This window comes from Phoxinus phoxinus (genome assembly GCF_949152265.1).
Source record: "Phoxinus phoxinus genome assembly, chromosome: 23".
In the NCBI taxonomy this organism is placed as follows: domain Eukaryota; kingdom Metazoa; phylum Chordata; class Actinopteri; order Cypriniformes; family Leuciscidae; genus Phoxinus; species Phoxinus phoxinus.
Window position 1 is genome coordinate 24,628,764 of NC_136898.1, and position 19,120 is coordinate 24,647,883.

General features: G+C 37.7%; 1 protein-coding gene across 8 annotated transcripts in view; it reads left to right on the forward strand.

Moving 5' to 3' along the window:
- The window catches only part of pam (peptidylglycine alpha-amidating monooxygenase), a 55,786-nt gene that overhangs the window by 26,075 nt on the left and 10,591 nt on the right, over window positions 1-19,120 (forward strand). For 4 of the 8 annotated variants that reach the window (XM_079600196.1, XM_079600198.1, XM_079600199.1 and 1 more), the window contains exons 10-18: window positions 1-26; window positions 121-197; window positions 3,285-3,388; window positions 5,778-5,974; window positions 6,175-6,234; window positions 10,785-11,075; window positions 16,764-16,893; window positions 18,300-18,416; window positions 18,593-18,665. The exon at window positions 1-26 is cut by the window's left edge and continues 55 nt beyond it. In XM_079600196.1, the coding sequence (XP_079456322.1) occupies window positions 1-26; window positions 121-197; window positions 3,285-3,388; window positions 5,778-5,974; window positions 6,175-6,234; window positions 10,785-11,075; window positions 16,764-16,893; window positions 18,300-18,416; window positions 18,593-18,665 (1,075 nt within the window). The remainder of the gene's footprint in view (window positions 27-120; window positions 198-3,284; window positions 3,389-5,777; window positions 5,975-6,174; window positions 6,235-10,784; window positions 11,076-16,763; window positions 16,894-18,299; window positions 18,417-18,592; window positions 18,666-19,120) is intronic. The other 4 variants (XM_079600201.1, XM_079600200.1, XM_079600202.1 and 1 more) reach the window with 1 other exon arrangement.

Here is a 19,120-nt window from a genome sequence, read left to right on the forward strand (position 1 = left end):
CTTCAGGACACACACACACAGCCTTGGTGAGATATGCATTTTTTTATGCATTTATTTGTTATATCTACTCTTTTTACTTTTTATGGTAATGTAAATCATGTGTCATGTCTTGTGCTTCAGGTAAAGTTGTGAGTGGGTACAGGGTTCGTAATGGACAGTGGACTCAGATCGGGCGCCAGTCTCCACTGTTGCCACAGGTATGTTTAACAAGTCCTCTCTGCTTGGTGGAGCATGATGAGTTACTGTGGCACCTAGAGAGGGAAGTTAATGCGTCATGTTTCACTGATAAGGGTTGTCAGTCATGGTAATGACCCATGTCATTGTGATTCATATGCTCCTCATATGTTTTTTTATTTTTGAGTCTGCAAATTTGTTTATGTTAAAGGTTTACGCCCAAAATGTATATTCTGTACTCAGACTTTGATTTATCTTCAAACACAAATGAAGATACAGTTGTGGTCAGAATTATTGGCACCCCTGGTAAATATGATCAAAGATGGCTGTAAAAATAAATCTGCATTGTTTATCCTTTTTATCTTTCATTTAAAAATAATCACAAAAATCTAACCTTTCATTAAAGTCAAATTATTGAAAGTGGGGGGTGAATCACATTATATAAAAAAAAATGCTTTTCTCCAAAACACATTGGCCATAATTATTTGCCCCCTTTTATTAAATACTTTTTGCAACCTCCTTTAGCCAGGATAACAGCTCTGAGTTTTCTCCTGTAAAGCCTGATGAGTTTGGAGAACACCTGACCAGAGATCAGAGACCATTCCTCCACACAGAACCTCTCCAGATCCTGCAGATTCCCAGATCCGTGTTGGTGCTGCTTCTCTTCAGTTCAGCCCACTCATCTTCTATAGGGTTCAGGTCAGGGTCTGGGACGGTCATGGCAGAAGCTTCATTTTGTGCTCAGTGACACATTTTTGTGTTGATTTTGATGTTTGTTTCGGATCGTTGTCCTGATGGAAGATCCAACCACGCCCATTATACAATTTCTAGCAGAAGCCGTCAGGTTTTGTATTTTGGTTATCCGTTGGTATTTGCTAGAATCCATGATGCCATGTATCTGAGCAAGAAGTCCAGGACCTCCAGCAGAAGAATAGGTCCACAACATTAAAGATCCAGCTGTATATTTAACCGTGGGCATGGGGCACTTTTATCCCATCTGGCGTGTTTGCTGCCAAAAAACTTTTTTCTTAGTTTCATCTGACCACGGAAACCAGTCCCGTTTAAAGTTCCAGTCGTGTCTGACCACTGAATATGCTGGAGTTTGTTCTTGGATGAGTGCAGATGATTGTTCTTGAAACCCTCCCAAACAACATGTGGGGATGTAGGGGTTGTTTGATATATATTTTGTAGGCTTTCTGACCCCAAGGCTCAACTCATCTCTGCAATTCTCCATCTGGGATCCCTGGAGAGTCTTTGGCCACTCAAACTCTCCTCCTCACCATGATATAGACACACAAATCTTCCAGGAAGATTCGTAACATCTTTAGTTGATTGGAACTTTTTAATTATTGCCCTGATGGTGGAAATGGGAATTTTCAATGCTTTAGCTTTTATTTTGCAACAATCTTAAGCTGCACATCAGAACTATATTCTTTGGTTTTCCTCATTGTGATGGATGATTCAGGGAATTTGGCCTTCGTGTGTCTTCATATTTATACTCCTGTGAAACAATAGTCATGACTGGACAATTTCATGTTCCCGTTCACCCTGGTGTGCTAAAATTTTTAAATATTAGAATGAACTTCAGAGATATTTTACTCATACGATTTTCTAGGGATGCCAGTAATTATGGGCTACGTGTTTTGGAGAAAAACATTTATTTCATAATGTGACCCCACACACCCCTCATTTTATTATTTTACTTCACTGAAAGGTTAGATTTTTACGAATTTTTTGAATGAAAGATTGAAATGCAGATTTATTTTCACAGCCATCTTTGATAATTTACCAGAGGTGCCAATACTTCTGACCACAGCTGTATTTCTCGTCAAGCAAGCACAATTGAGCTTCCATGTACCACATAATGGCCCTCATTTATGAAAAGTGCGTACACCAAATTTCTAGCGTACACCCAAAACCACGGTGACTTTGCGATTTATCAATATGGACGTTGGCGTACGGCACGCTCAAATCCTACGCCAGCTCAGGAGGTGGTGTACATGTACGCACGTTTTGAGTTAGTGCTGAAATGCGCAGAAAAACAATTCCTAACACCACAAAACGCACTGACAAACTAAAGATATGACATATTATGACCCACTGTAAAAAAAACAACAACATAGAAATGATAAACTTCAGTGTTTATTTGTGTGAGTTAGGCCCGGCAGGTGCGCACGGACTGGGTTCAGGAATGACAGGCTCTCAATGACCAAAACATAATTCAGACTGACAAAATAATTAAAATGACATTCTTCTTCTTTTAAATAATAATAATAATAATAATACAAATAATAATAATAACAAAGACATTCTTCTTCTAAATAACAATAAGCGTCATTAATAATCAAAATCATAATACTAATAAGAAGAATATTACAAATTGTCATGCAATTATTCACATCATCATCACTATTGTACACCCCATCACATGTGACGTCATGCGAAATTCAACGCTAATAGTTTCAAAACACGTGCTGTAAAATAATGCATTGTGATAGGTAATTTGCTCAACCAACCAGCGATTTAAACTGGATTTCCACCGGAGAAGTTTCTCCTCTTTGCCGTCTTCCGTGTGTCCATGGCGTAAAATGAGGGCGTGGGGGAGGCGGAGACGTGAATATATAGGGGCGTGATAATCTAATGACGATCGTTTTCAGCCGCGGCATTTATCAAGAGGCAGGTATCGCGTACACCTGAATTTCAAAGGTACGCACAGCTTCATAAATCAGGCGGTGAGAGGAGTGTAAGCATAATCTTACGCCAACATATACGGCCGTTTCGACGCAAGATTGATAAATGAGGGCCAATGTGTGTTGACCAATGTTTATTTGAGAATAAAAGCCTAAATTAAATCTGTCTGTCAGGTGACCGTGTCTCTTATAAAGCCTTGGATTATGTCTACAGTTTATTTTAGACATTTTTGAGGCTTTTATTTTATTTTATTTGGTGTGAATGACTTTCATTTCAAGGGACAGAAATCTCCCAGGTTTCATTAAAACATATCTTGTGGGTTTTTCGAACGAAGTGATAGTGAATAAATGATGACAGGATTTTCATTTTTGGCTGAACTTACTCTTTTTTTATTCCTCCTCTCTGAACTTAACCTTCAGGCTTTCTATCCAGCCACCAATACCATTGACGTGAAAAATGGAGACATACTAGCAGCCCGGTGTATGTTCACAGGAGAAGGAAGAACCACTGATACCGAAATCGGGTAAGTTCTTGTTGTTGTTTTATTTAGACTCTCACTGCTTTGTAAAACTTAATAACATTGTTTAAACTGTATAATTGATGTCAGATTTTCTGTAAGAGATTTCACCTTTTATTTTTCATTCCCATGTAGAGTTACAGTGGCAGTAAGTGTGCTAGAGGAGTGATGATGGTGTGCATGCTCTTCATCTCACTCTGTTTGCATGGTGTTGATTCCTGTCGCTGTGTCTCTGACCACCTGTCCTACTACTGTACGTCTATCTGACAAACTCACACATGGTACGACAGGTGGTGTGTGTGTGTGTCTGTGTGTGATGAAACACACTGCATAGGTCAGCTCGTCGTCGAAGTGTGTGTTTCATCATATCCCGATTGAGCGTGACTCCTCAGACGTGTGTTTGCCTGTGCCCTGCCATTCCTGTTACCATGGTGACAGAGCGAGCACACAATCGTGCATTGACGCATCTCCCGGGAAGCCCACACACCCGACTCAAGGCCACACGATAAGACGATTGTTGACTTAAAGTCTGGTCTTTGTCAACTGCCCGCTTAGGCCAGAAACATGTGCACACAAGCACACAGACGTGAATTCATTACAAACCTCATTATATATTGTGAAAAAGTATGTGCACCCCATGAGAAGTGTAATTAGGAGTCCAAGCACCAAAAATCGTATTAAACCTGTTAAATTATAGAACCTTGTTATGGTAGAAATAATAAGGTATGTCTTGTTTAATCTAGTGTTATATTATTCAACGTAATATCAGATTTCACTACACGTGATGTAATTCTGAGGTGTGGTGTAGATCTGACAGTCGGTGGTGCGGTGATTGTGGGAAACATCAGAAATGCATTAGTCTTAGTCTTGAAGTTGGCTTGAAATGGAAGTTGTGACCTTTACTTGTGTATATGGAAGAATGTCTGAGTGAAATGGCTTATCGAACAGGCAAAAGAAATAGGGCATTTTATCCATTGGTTGTTGACAGGATTGTGAAAAGTAAGAGTTGCATATTGAAACTGAAGCGCAGGCAGAATGTGAATGGCTGAACTGCGTGATTACATGATGACATTTTGATTAAATATTAAGAAATAATATATATAAAAAGTTCAAAAGTTGGAAACTATTATTTTTTATGTTTTTGAAAGAAATCTCTTCTGCTCAAGGCTGCATTTTGCATCACCATCATGCATACATCATGTATTTGGAAGTGCATCTGAAAACAAAAGCTAAAATATATAGCTGTGATATCCCATAAAGTTGCAGGATTTTCCCCAAAAAATAAAGTATAGAGTCATACGAACATAATCCCTCTCAATCATGACTTGTGATGCACTGGAAGTGTGTGTGTGTACAGAGACACTGTCTGTGCTCGGGATGTGTCTGCGCTGCATCCTTTGGCCAGTGAGTGTGACGTCTGTGTCTGAAGCTCGGGAAGCTCTGCTAAGTTCTCCTGTCTCGACACAAACACTTCGATAACGTTGCTATTCCCTTATTGACAGCACTCTTTACACGTCAGATTACTGGGTTTTTATGATGACACGTAATTGTTGTTTATTAGTGAGGTAGACAGAAGATCGCTAAACTCGCTCGCAAATTACAGCCAGTCATCGAATTATTAGCGTAACTCTTTGAAATAATGTGACCCTGGATCACAAAACCAGTCTCAAAGTCTCTATTTGTGGCAATGACCAACAATGCTTCGTATGGGTCAAAATTATAGATTTTTCTTTTATGCCAAAAATCATTAGGGTATTAAGTAAAGATCATGTTCCATGAAGATATTTTGTAAATTTCCTACCGTAAATATATAAAACATGTATTTTTGTGAGTGAATGCAGCACAATCATTGTATTTCGGCCACATATTGTCGTATGCTAACAAACCATACATCAATGGAAAGCTTATTTATTCAGATTTCAGATGATGTATAGATCTCAATTTTTTGTTAAATGACCCATGTGACTGGTTTTGTGGTCCAGAGTCACATATTTGCAAAACACCTGACTGAGTCAGAAACTGCTCTTGAGACGCTGCCGCAGTGTTTGTTTCACCTGATGTGATGTCAGAGGAAAGGGGTGTGGCTTCCTGATCAGGGGCGTGGCTTCTGGCAGTGTTGAGCCCGCCCACGAGGAGAGGCCAAGTTTGAATGTTGTTATTACAAAGAGTAACTGAAAATCCTGCACAGTCCATCTTTATCATATTAAGTCGTCAAAACAAAACAAAAACCTAACAGCTTTTTTAAAAAAATATCTTGCCATTCTCTGGCATGTAGAGGGTTAGTGGACTGTGGCTACTGTAGTTCTGTTGGATATTTTCATACGTAAAGCTCTGGAGCTGTATTTGTGTTCGGTGCTGGTAGTTTGTTCATGTCCCGTTGTTGTTTTCCTCACAGAGGCACCTCCAATGATGAGATGTGTAACTTCTACATCATGTACTACATGGACAACATCCATGCTGTGCCTTACATGAACTGCGGAGATGACGGCAGCAGTGAGCTTTTCCGAAACATCCCTTCTGAGGCCAGTACTCCCATCCCGGTCAGGCCAGACCATATGATGTCCATGAGGCACGAGGCAGCTCCTCATAAAGGTACCGTCCAAACACACACATTTCAAGATTTTGCACACGCAATAGTGAGAGTAGGCAGTACGACCAAACTCTTGTATCATGGTATGATTGCATTATATATATTATATTTTTTTTTTTATTTAGCTAATTAAATGTTCCTAATTTGATTTGTTCTCTTATATATATTCTCATTTTCTCATTTCTGTTTTTGATTTGCACAGATGCTGTGGAGTCTTTGGAGCTGGAGGAGCCCAAGAGAGAAGAGGAAGTTCGGGATCAGGGTAAGATTTTTCAAAATTATTTCAAATTACAGACATAGTAACACAATCAGTGCTGGAATACCATTACAAATCTAATTTGACACGCTGAATGGCACTCTTTTACCATAACAAAAAACACAATGGATTTTTTAGTACAACTCAGAGACTGGAAATGAGTGCCAGAAAGGGGAGTCATCCAAACAGAGCAAGGTTGGAAAATGAATAAAAACTGTTCCACACCTGCATGACTTTCTTTTTTCAGTGGTACGTGAAAGTTGTTGTTTTGTTGCTTTTTCCATACAGTGAAAGATGGAAAAATTGATAAAAGCATCATAAAAACATCATGAATATTTCATTGTCTGCAGTGAAGTTTACAAAAATGACAACACCATAATAAATTGCGAATAAAAAATGTAATACAAAATAATAATAATAAACATAATATTATAATTTAAAAGAAAAGTAAAACAATAAACAAATGCTAAAATCCTTCTGCTCTGACACCGCTCTCAAACTCATTTTCAAATCTTATTTATTTGTCACTACTTTTTCGGTGCTCATTTCTTGGCCTGTTTATAGCTTAATAACATCCATTTTTATTTTATTTCTTTGTATGGAAAATTACTTTCTGCAAGATTTTTCCTTGTGTGTTCCATAAAAGAAAGGAAATCATGTGTCAAGTGGCATATGGCTTGATAAACTGTTAAACACATCGTTCGATTGATTGGTGACATGGAAATCTAATGTTGATGTGAATAGGCTGGAGGCTGTGCAAATGAAAGCTGTGTGCTTTGACATGTTTGTGTTCTGGTTTATCAGAGATTAGTTTTAAAGGCGTCATGACATGAATTAAATGTTCTTTCATTTCCTTAATTTTTTGATGATGAATGCACCAATGCATGACTGCCTTCACAGCAACGTTTTTTCTTTTACATTTTTGAGATTCTTTGGAGTTCAAATTTTAAAAGGATTCACTCACCAAAAAGCTGAGAGCTTGCATAATCTGCTAGCATCTCATTTCTGCTGTTTTATCATGGCAAAATGTAATCCCAAAACTCCTCCTTTCACTGTAAGGTCTCATTTATTAACATTAGTTAATGCATTAAATACCATAAACTAACCATGAGCAATATATTTTTTACAGCATTATTAACATTTTATGAACATTAGTTCATTAACTAATTTTGACAGAACTTGATCTAAATTTATTATGTATAAATGTTGAGGTAAATATGAACTAAGATTAATAAAGGCTGTAGACGTATTGTTCATTCTAAGATAACTAATGTTAATAAAAAGAAACCTTATTGAAAAAATGACTTGGTCTTTTGCATATCATGGTATTTTAATAGATTTTTACAGAATAGATGTATAAATGTTATGTATTAGCATCTAAATAATCTAAAGCTCACAGTTAGAACCGTGACTGAATTTTAACTGTGTTACTTGCTTCCCGAACCACCTCTGAAATTTTGGCAATGTTCTGAATGCACAGATCCAAACATAACTGAAAAAGTTGCAACTGTCATGTATACTTTTATTAAGTATAGCTGTTATTAAGACTAGCTGTTATTAAGACTAGCTGTTATTAAGACTAGCTGTTGTTAAGTACTTATTTTTCTGAATTAGTGTGAATTGAATTTGTAGTATTGTATCCATTGTGTATAGGAGTGTGTGGAGAGTTGTTCCAGCCCCTGTTGTGGCGTGGTCAGTCAATTACCTGACTTCATCTGCAGGTTTATTTATGGCCACCCTGTTGTGAACCTTGGGATGAGAGTCAAGATGGGGAAAAGGCTATTAGTCCATAAGAAACTGCATGTGGACCAATGAGAAGCCTCGAGGGGTCGTGTTTTTGCCCAGTAAGAGATGTCTAGCAGTTGTTTTAGCAGCCTTATCTGATGGCACTGGGTATGTGTTCGTGTTAGTCCAAGATCCAATGGAAATCTATGAAATATTTCACCACTGAGATGGTCAGAGGAACGCTAATAAACAGGGTCCTGGATTGGTAGTTGGTAGAGGGTTAGGATGGTAGGATCAGAAATTGGTGTAAACCACATGGATCCATCCTGCCTTGTATCAGCGGTTCAGGCTGCTGGTGCTGTCATGGTGTGTGGGATATTTTCTTGGCACACTTTGGGCCTCTCAGTATTAATTGAGCATCATTTAAATGCCATATCCGTCCTGAGTATTGTTGCTGACCGTGTCCAATCTGCCCATCCCTTTATGACCACAGTGGACCATCTTCTGATGGCCTCTTCCAGCAGGATAAGTTAACACATGCGTCACAAAGCTCAAATCTTCTCAAACTGGTTTCTTGAACATGACAGTGAGTTCACTAAACTCAAATGATCTCCACAGTCTCCAGATCTCAATCCAATAGAGCAGCTTTGGGATGTGCTGGGACGGGAGAGTCACATCATGGATGTGCAGCCGACAAATCTTCGGCAACTCTGATGAAATCATTAACCATAATCCCTAAGGAATCTTTCCAGCACCTTGTTGAATCTTTGCCACGAAGAATTTGGGCAGTTCTGAAGGCAAAATGGGGGTCCAACCTGCTAATTGCATGGTGTACCTAATAAAGTGGCCAGTGAGTGTATGCATATATATATTTATTTATAAAGAGTAGGGGTTTAACCCCGGGAACCTGGACAAATTTGCCCATTGGCCTCTGTCCATCATCATGGCTCCTCCTAATCATCCCCATACACTGATTGATCTCCTCTCCACCAATAAGCCGGTGTGTGTTCTGGCGCAATATGGCTGCCGTCACATGATCATCAGGTGGTGCTGCACTTTGGTGGTGGTTGAGGAGATCCCCCTCTTCTATGTAAAGCACTCTGAGTGCAGAGAAAAGCCCTATATAAATGTGGCGAATTATTATTAATTAGGACTGTCAACGTTAATGTGTTAACACATGCGGTTAATTCAAAATCCTTGGCACGTTAAACTAATTTAATGCAATTAACGTAGTTTACGTCGCGCAGTTAGAGTTAGATGATCTTAGAGGTCCAGGCTGATTACATCAGAGAGAGCAGTGGCTCGTGGCCAGTTTTCAGTGTATTATTCATTCCAGTGTCTGCTAAGCTTTAAAACACGAGCTTTGTCATATTCTGAGATTGTTTCTGAAGATCGTGAGCCCTCATGCATCGTGCTGTGTGAAATACAGACTGAACGCAACGTCAACACATCCCACCGCTGTATGGCCAGATGATACGCAAACTACATTTCTCGGCTGGATAAAACAAACCAGCGTCTCGCTAGTAAAGTTTTGGATTGCAAACGAGGTAAAGACGATTGCAGTGATATATAGGAGTCCTACAGTAAGCACACGCGAGTCTATTATATTGAGGCACAAACAAACCATGTATCATTGTATTTGTGCACAGACACATTTCAGTACATTCACATTGTTTCCACACACATTCAGGATCATTTTTTATTTATTTGTCATGTGTATGTTGCTGTGTTTAGTAATTCTGAATGGATCCATGTATTGTAGTAGGTATATGCAGTCAGGTCAAGGCGGTTGTTGTTTTGTTCAGTTTTTTTGGCATGTTCATGTGGTCCTGTTCGGCATCACAACTTGACTTGTCTAAAATGTTTGGGGTCACTTGGGATTGTCACCTTTTCAATGAGAACATCAAATAATAAAGTAATCTCATGGTTCCTGCAGCATCTCCCACAAGCATTAGCTACTTTAGCAAACTCCTTAAGTCCTTAAAATGTACATGTTTCTGAACACTTAAAATTGGTTACTAGAATAGACAGTGCTATTCTATTACTCACTAAGTGAAGTCTAATAATTTCACTGATACCATTCAACATTAAGCACAATTGTAGTCATTTCGTCATAAATTCGATATAGGGACGGGCATCCTATCTCAATAAATGACCAGTTTGTTTTAATGCAAGAATAGTAGTTGTGTGTGTAGTATAGCAAAAGTATGGTGCCCTCTTTCTCAGTTTGAGCCCTCAAAATGTCTTGACAAATAGTCATAGAAAGCTGTAAATTCACTAGCTTCCTTATTTGACCACTGTTACAGTGAAATATTATAGTGATGATAGTGCTTGGCTCGCACTGGTCTTATGCAGTTCACTGGACCGAGGATGCGCACACTGGCAGTGCGTAACAGGCTTTGAATAAAATAGTTTATTCAGATATATCTTGTGCAGGCTGATTTTGTGTTCACATAGTATCCAATGGAATAGTTTAAATTTGAAATACATGCATGAACATAATACATTTTGTAATGTAGCATTCTGACCATTTTCATTTTGTGTCAGAACACAACACCCAGCTGTCGTTATCAGAATAGATGTGGCACAGTCTGATATAAAAGACTGTTGATGTTGCACAGTCTGACTGTTACACAAGTGGAGGCGTTATTCAATCTGATAAGCAACCGCCGTAAAGGACAGGCAAAAATAGCACATGTATAATCGGACGTTGAGTATATCCAGTACACCACCAGCACAACCTCCCTTCCTCCACTGCAGGACTTTCTCACTTTTCACACCACCATCCCTCTTTTGTCTTTCCGCTTTTCCTCCTCTTTCTTCCTGTGCAGGTGACCTCTATTCCCTTCTTTCTAAACTGCTGGGGGAGAGAGATGATGTTGTCCACGTGCATAAGTACCACCCTGCAGATGCGGCCCGAGCCCAGACACATCTGATGGCAGAGATTGATAGCATAATGCAAAAAAAAGACAGAGGCTGGCCACATTTAGGCTACAAAACAAAAGAGGATGCAATTCTGGCGAGGGACAGAGTGCACAAGTTTCACCAGTTAGAGTCCACTGTCAGCCCCTCAAGGAGCAGGACTGTACCCGCCACAGGGGAGGCTCAAAGGGACCAACAAGGTGGGTTTCGGCCTCGTTTTTTTACCCCAACAAAGAGCAAATGTATCAAGTGTTGTGTGGACAGTACGCTTTCAACCCATGGGCCACAGTGTCAACTGAGACACGCGTTTGTCTCCCACATATCCATCTGTTTTCCTTTTGATGCCTGTTTTTATCCATCTCACTGCTATCATTTATACGTTGGGTTGCGCAGATTGTTGGCTGAGTGTGTAATGTTATAGCATGTGGTATTAATAATTCTCTGGAACATGAGAATTGCTATTGAATAGATTTGCACTGCTTTGGTCAACATATCACCCCCTGTGAGCAAGATGAGGCATCCATATATTTGGTCAGTTGATTTCACTGAAAGATTGCATTCAGAAAATATTCAGATATTGGGTTTACGAGACAAGACAATATTTGAACGGTAACACTTTACAATAAGGTTCATTTATTAAACATTATTTAATGTATTAACTAACATGAACAATACATTTGTTACATTATTTATGAATCTTTGTTAATGTTAGTTAATATGAATAAAGCTGTTCATTGTTTGTTCATGTTAGTTCACAGTGCATTAACTCATGTTAACAAGATTTTAATAAAGTATTAGTAAATGTCGAAATTAACATTAACAAAGATGAATAAATGCTGTATAAGTGCAGTTCATTATTAGTTAACGTTAACTAATGTAGTTAACTAATGAACCTTATTGTAAAGTGTTACCATTTGAACACTATTTTTAAGAAATTATGACAAAATATGGCTGGAAAAATAGTATTTTTTCTTTGACTGAAAGTCACAAAATGCAAAACAATGTCGTAATAAAAATAACCAATGTGAACAATAGCCTTTAAAACGATTTAAATACATATCCAATAACAATGAGGCAATAATATTTTATTCAAATAAAGTATCAAAAGCAAGTAAACATATGTTTTTACTGAACACCACTGTTAAAATACATAATGTAATATACTATAAATAGTAATCAACTTCTGTACACTACATATTATAACATGCCTGCAGAGGGCCAACGGCCTGTGATTTTTGTTGTTACACTTTACAGTATGATCTATTCTGGCCCAACAACATTTCAAATGCCACTTCCACTCTAATTTCTTGAACAACAGTATGTGGACATCAAAACATCAGAGCAAGGGTTTAACCCTATGGACATGCCGGCACGGAAGCAGCGGAAACGACTTAAAATACATTTTTTGTTATACAGAAACGAGTAATACATCATTCAGAACTGTAGGGTACTTTTATTTGCTTGTGAATTTCTTTTTGAAACGGGTGACAAATTTGAACCGAAACTCATTTTTGCATATCAACAATTTGCATATTTAGAAAGATATTGATGTTTTCTCCTGTATTGGCGTGTTTAATTATCATTATGTTAAAAATCTGGTGAGATGGCGCATGTTGCATTCCCAGATGAACATTATAATCAAACTCACAGTAGATGCAGAGCTGGAGTTTGTTAACCGATCTGCTGAGACGTGTTCCCCGCATGTAAATGATAACAATACAACAGCGCATATGTGTTCAATTGAATCGCAGCGTTTGTGATTTCACAATAGTACTATGCTTTATTGTGACTTTTATATGGTCTCAGGAAACGGTCTGATAATGTATTCTCGTCCAGGGAATGTGCCACTTCCAGTGTTTTGCATGGTCTTGACAAAAAATGCTGTCAATTTAGTTCTACTTAGAATATGAATTATCATAAGCTGTAAAAGACACAAACTCAACTCCTTCGTGCTGATATCGTGAGATAGTTTTTCATCTTGGCAAGATATATCGTCACGTTTTAATATCGCTCAGACCCCTTAATTTTTCACATTTTGTTATGTTGCTGGCCTAAAATTCTTATTTTGCGATAACTTTGCTCATTAAAAAAAAAAAAAAAGACAAATCACACTGACATAAATATTCAGACCCTTAACTCAGTATTTAGTATTAAGCAGCCTCAATTATTTTTGGGTATGATGCAGCACGCTTTGCACTCCTGGATTTTGAGATTTTCTGCCATATTTCTGAGCAGATCCTCTCAAGCTCTGTCAGGTTGGTTGGTGACCATCCTTGGGCAGCCACGTCTCTAAAGAGGGGTTAAATTGGGTTCAAATCCAGACTCTGGCTGGGAGTTATCCCTATATACACTTTTGTATTGCTTTGGCTGTGTGCTTAGGGTCGTTTTGTTCTGTTGGAGGGTCAACCTTCATTATAGTTTCTCACAGTCAGAGAGGAGAGGCTTTCAGATGGCTACTCTTCAGTGAAGCTCAGATCAGAGGAGTGTTGCAGGGATGGTTGTCCGTCTGCAAGTTTCTTCCATCTCCACTTGTGATCTCTGGAGTTTATCAGGTTCTTGGTCCCCTCTTTCTCCAAGGCCCTTCTCACCGTCCGGTTCATTGTTCAGCCAGCTCTAGGAAGAGTCCTGGTTGTTTAAATGGACTTCTTCCATTTCAGTATTATGCAAAAAGAGTAAATAAATGTGGTTTTATGTTTCTTAGAACAGATACTAGGCAAATACTTTTTGCTTTTTTGACCATATATAAATCGTTTTTTAGTTTGAACTCGAACAAATATTATATTTGTTTACATGATGCTTGGTTTGATATTTTGTTAAATAGAATGAAGATATTCATCCATTTGTGTGTCTTATGTACCATTTCTTCTGGAGACTCTGTAAATACAGAATAATAGATATCATTGACATCTTTGGGTGTTTATCAGGTTTATAATTTTTTTACAGAGAACAAGTTAATGATATCTTGCAGTTTAGTGGTCAGATGTTAAGCTTGTGAGTTTGTTCAGTGAAGGATTCTTAATACTGATTTACACCCAGTCCATCTGTTTGAGGACAACTTCGAGAAAGACATGTTTTCTTGACATTATTTACACGCAGTATGTTGTCACAATGAAGCACTGCTGCTGAAAAGTGACAGTTGGCAGTCTAAGTACACTATACACCTTAGGTGTGTCCCAGTTTGCTTACTTGTGCTCTATTATATGCTGTGTTTAGTGAGTAGTGTGATCACACTGGTATTCCAAAAAGAAGAACTGGAAAAACAAAGTGTTGGACACTTCATTGCACTCAGCTGTCACAGAGGGGCAGGGGCATCATACTACCGTCTTGAATGACAAAATAACCTTTAATAACCAAAATAACAATAAAGTTCAAAAGTAAAATAGACGGTTGAGTACAAAGTGCACGGGTCTGCAATCCTTGCACGCGGAGGGATAATCACAGGAGCGCGCACCTCGGGTCACGCAAATGATTTGTCAGATCAGGTTATAATCTCACAGTTTAATAATATTTATAGCTCCTACCTTAAAATGTACATCCATATGCAAGTTTGAGGGACTTTATTTAAAATACAAACACCTCTTTAGCTATTGTCACGTGTCAGTGATTATTCCTCTGCATAGTTTCCAGCCCATGACATAGTGTATAGTAAAAGTGCATAGTATTAGTATACAGTATAGTATAAGTGAATGGTGCATAGTATAAGTGTATAGTATGAGTGCATAGTATACAGTATAGCATAAGTGCATAGTGTATAGTATAAGTGTATAGTATACAGTATAGTGTATAGCATAAGTGCATAGTATACAGTATACTATAAGTGCATAGTGTATAGTATAAGTGTATAGTATACAGTATAGTGTATAGTATAAGTGTATAGTATACAGTATAGTGTATAGCATAAGTGCATAGTATACAGTATACTATAAGTGCATAGTGTATAGTATAAGTGTATAGTATACAGTATAGTGTATAGTATAAGTGCATAGTATACCGTATAGTGTATAGTATAAGTGCATAGTATACAGTATACTATAAGTGCATAGTGTATAGTATAAGTGTATAGTATACAGTATAGTGTATAGTATAAGTGCATAGTATACAGTATAATGTATAGTATAAGTGCATAGTATACAGTATAAGTGTATAGTATATTGTATTGTAGACAGTATAGTGCATAGTATACAGTATACTATAAGTGCATAGTGTATAGTATAAGTGTATAGTATACAGTATAGTGTATAGTATAAGTGCATAGTATACAGTATAATGTATAGTATAAGTGTATAGTATACAGTATAAGTGCATAGTATATTGTATTGTAGACAGTATAGTGCATAGTATACAGTATATTGTATAGTATAAGTGTATAGTATACAGTATAGTGTATAGTATAAGTGTATAGTATACAGTATAGTGTATAGTATAAGTGCATAGTATACAGTATAGTGCATAGTATACAGTATAGTATAAGTGCATAATATATTGTATAAGTGCATAGTATACAGTATAATTTATAGTATTAGTGTATAGTATATTGTATAGTATGTGTATAGTATAAGTGCATAGTATAAGTGCATAGTATACAGTATAAGTGTATAGTATACAGTATAGTGTATAGTATAAGTGTATAGTTTTTAGCGCCCTGCAATCCACATTAATTCCTCATTTCCCACTAGACTGCAGCTCATAAAGGTGTTCAGATACAGTCGAGTACAGGTTGACTTGATGTTTCACATGCAGAATGTCTCTATTGTTTCGCGTCTAGTGGTGTAAAAGTCAAGTCGCCTTTATTTATATAGCGCTTTACACAATACAGTTTCAAAGCAGCTTTACAGAGATACCAGGAAAATTATGCATTTCATGTGAAGTCAGTTCAGTGTTGATTCAGTTCCGTTGTAAAGATCATCAATTACTAAACTAATGCATTTCATCTATAAAGCAGCGATGGGTGCACGATATCGGCCACCATATCGGTAGCGGCCGATATATGTCCATTTTTATATTATCATTATCGGACCAACATTTTAAAGCTGAGACACTTCAAATGCGCGTACTGTTCATCATGATGGGTTTGATTTACCTGAAATATGATTGAAATCACTTCAAAAAAGGAAAATACAGTAAAGTGCAACATGTGCTGTCATATAGACTACATTAAATTATAATGATAATTAATATATAATTGTGTGCTTGGGACATGGCTTTTTATGGTGAGACTTTTGTTATTGTAATCAGGTTCTCAAACAATTATAAAAAAAAATTGGATTTAGATTTATCGGGCAATATATAGGTTATCGGCTTTCAAATATAAATAATTATCGGTTTCAGCCAAAATTGTCACAGTGATGTCATTGTCCAGCTCAGTTCAGTTCTCATACAATGGTGTCAATGCAGGCAGATCAATAATATTGCTGAATATTAATATTAAGTGTCCCCAACTAAGCAAGCCAGAGGTGACAAGAACCCAAACTCCATCAGAAATAGAGAATAAAAAACCTTGGGAGAAACCAGGCTCAGTCGAGGGCAGTTCTGTGTGATAATGCACTGATGCATCAATCTAATGTGGTCATTATTCCACTTTACATGACAAACTTATTCAGGGGCTGTTTTCAGTAGTTTGCCAACCGGTTATTATTTATTCAATGTGGATCAATAATAAATGTATTATTTTAGACCCATGAGCCAGTTCTCTTTGTGCTCCGCTGATCCATTCATGTGAATCAATGGTGCACACAACTATTAAAACCTCCGATAGATGTCTGTGTTGTCTCAAACTAGAACCCTCAGACTTTAAATGTTGTTTCTTTCTCATTCCTCATTCATTCCATGTTCAAATCCAAACCTAAACTAAATTGTGCATGTGTGTGTGTGTGTGTGTGTGTGTGCAGGTGCCCATCTGGTGGAGGTGTCAGACTGGCCTGAGGCGGAGCTGCAGTTTGGACAGGTGTCTGGTCTGGCTCTCAGCTCTAATGGTGACCTGATCGTCTTCCACAGAGGAGATCACATATGGGGAAGGAAGTACGTTCTGGAATATTAACCCACTCCATACATTTAAGCATTCTCCACCCAAAGGCTCTGGAGAATTTTTTAAAGAGAATTTGTGCATATTACGCGATAAACATTGCTGATGTAGAATTGAGCTCTATCTAGACATGTAATGAACACTGACCTTTTGCTTATGAAGTTGTCATTGACTCTGCATTATGTTACTGTCTGTGAAAGGTTATATAAAGGAAAAGCTACCATTGCATTGTGTAACTTAAAGTGAATTCACCCAAAAATCTGTAATTTACTCGCCCTCATGTCCTTCCAAATCCTTAAAAGTCCCCCTGTAGTCAATCATTTTATCCCTTAAAAACTCATCTTTGATCACCCTAATACATATTTAAACGTTTTTTCCTGTAAAAAAAATGTCTTGATGCCTTAAAATATATTGAATGTAACTCTACACCCTCATTTAGTATGCATGGTTCTATGAATATGCAAATGAGCCCCGCCTCCACTCACTCACTCACTCAGAGATCCACTGGTTGACGATCACACGTTGATCTGATTGGTTACAAGGTAGTTTGTGACGTCAGAAACACCAGCGATTTCACACCGTGTTTTTGAGACTGTCTTTGGTTCACTGCAGTTTTAAGCAGAAAATACTCAGCAATGCTGTCCACTTATGAACTTACACATGGTTTGTCTTAAAGCAGATTAAAAACACCACATAGACACATAAACAACATTAAAAGCTGGATTTTCAACACAGGGACTTTAAGCCTTTAGTTTAGAACACAAATTAATATATTTTTAATATTCTCTGATCATTTTTGTCCATCCATGGATGACATGAGGGTGCATAAATGTAACTTATATAAACTGTCCGTTGCAATGTGTGCATATTTGAATTATGATTATTGCAGTTCACCCAGTAAAAAAATAATCTGTCGTCATTTACTCAACCAAGTCCCAATCTCTGACTTTGTCCTTTCTGAGAAGTACATTTTCAGCAGAATGTCCACATTTCTGTTCTCCATGCAATAGAAATACTGTTGAGTTCAAAATATAACACAAAAGTAACATAGAAGTGGTTCATATGATGTGTGTGCTATATTTCAGGTCTGATGTCATTCGACAGCTAAACTTCAGCCTTTTTTCTCACACAAAGCTTATGATTTCGGAGGACTTGGAATAACATGAATGATAAGTTGGCAGTGCTTTTTTGCCATATTAGCATAGAAGCTAGACAGCACCCATCTGCATATAGACACTTCATGAAAAGCACAGCCATTCTTTCAGTTTCTTTTTGTTCCAGAGTAGAAAGAAGGGAACAACATGAATGTAAATAATGACAGGTTTTTTATTCCTGTAAAGGTGCAAATACTTCTGATAAACAATACGCTGTTCTAGTATAATGAAGTATTTTTCTCCTGCAGCTCCTTTAATATGAATGGCATGTACCAGCAGAAGGCCCTGGGCCCCATCCAGCAGCCCTCCATCATGGTGGTGGATCCAGTCAAAGGACGAGTGCTCAGAGCTTCAGGGAGAAATATGTAAGTCTGTGAGATGCTGTTATTGCACCGTGTCTACAGTTCAGGCATGCGGCACAGTGCAGTTTGGCAGACTAGAATCCTCCGGTTTATAATCAGTGAAGCTGTGTAAACGCTGTACTGCTATTTTTTTCTTTGAGTCGTTGTGCTTGTTGATGATGAGATGTTTGTTTGAACAGGTTTTATTTGCCGCATGGAATAACTACCGACAAGAACGATAATTACTGGGTGACCGATGTAGCACTTCATCAGGTAAAGACACTCCAATGAACTTAAGGAACCCCACTACTAGATATCTTAATATACAAATGAAAACGGAAAGAAAAAAAAAAACTTAAGAGAAACCAGATTTAGTCGGTTGGGGTGGATTAGCTAAGTTTGGTACAAGTCATATATTATATTGGAAAACTCTTAGTTTTGATTGGCACTAAGTGTCAGTTAGCTTTGTGTTGGTATCTACACAATAGAAGTTATGGCACTTGTAATATTTACCAATAGACTGGTGCAGGGATGACATCAGCACTCGGTAGTCTATTTTGCCGCTGGTTCCTTCGAGATTTTCCTATGGGGTTTTATAATGATTTTTTATTTATTTAAAGGGGTGGTTCAGAATTTTGGACATCAGACCTCATTTCCAAGTTAGCCTGGGTGTTATTTATCAGTGGAGACAGTTTTCAACATTTTTCATCCAGTCCTTCCAGTTGCAT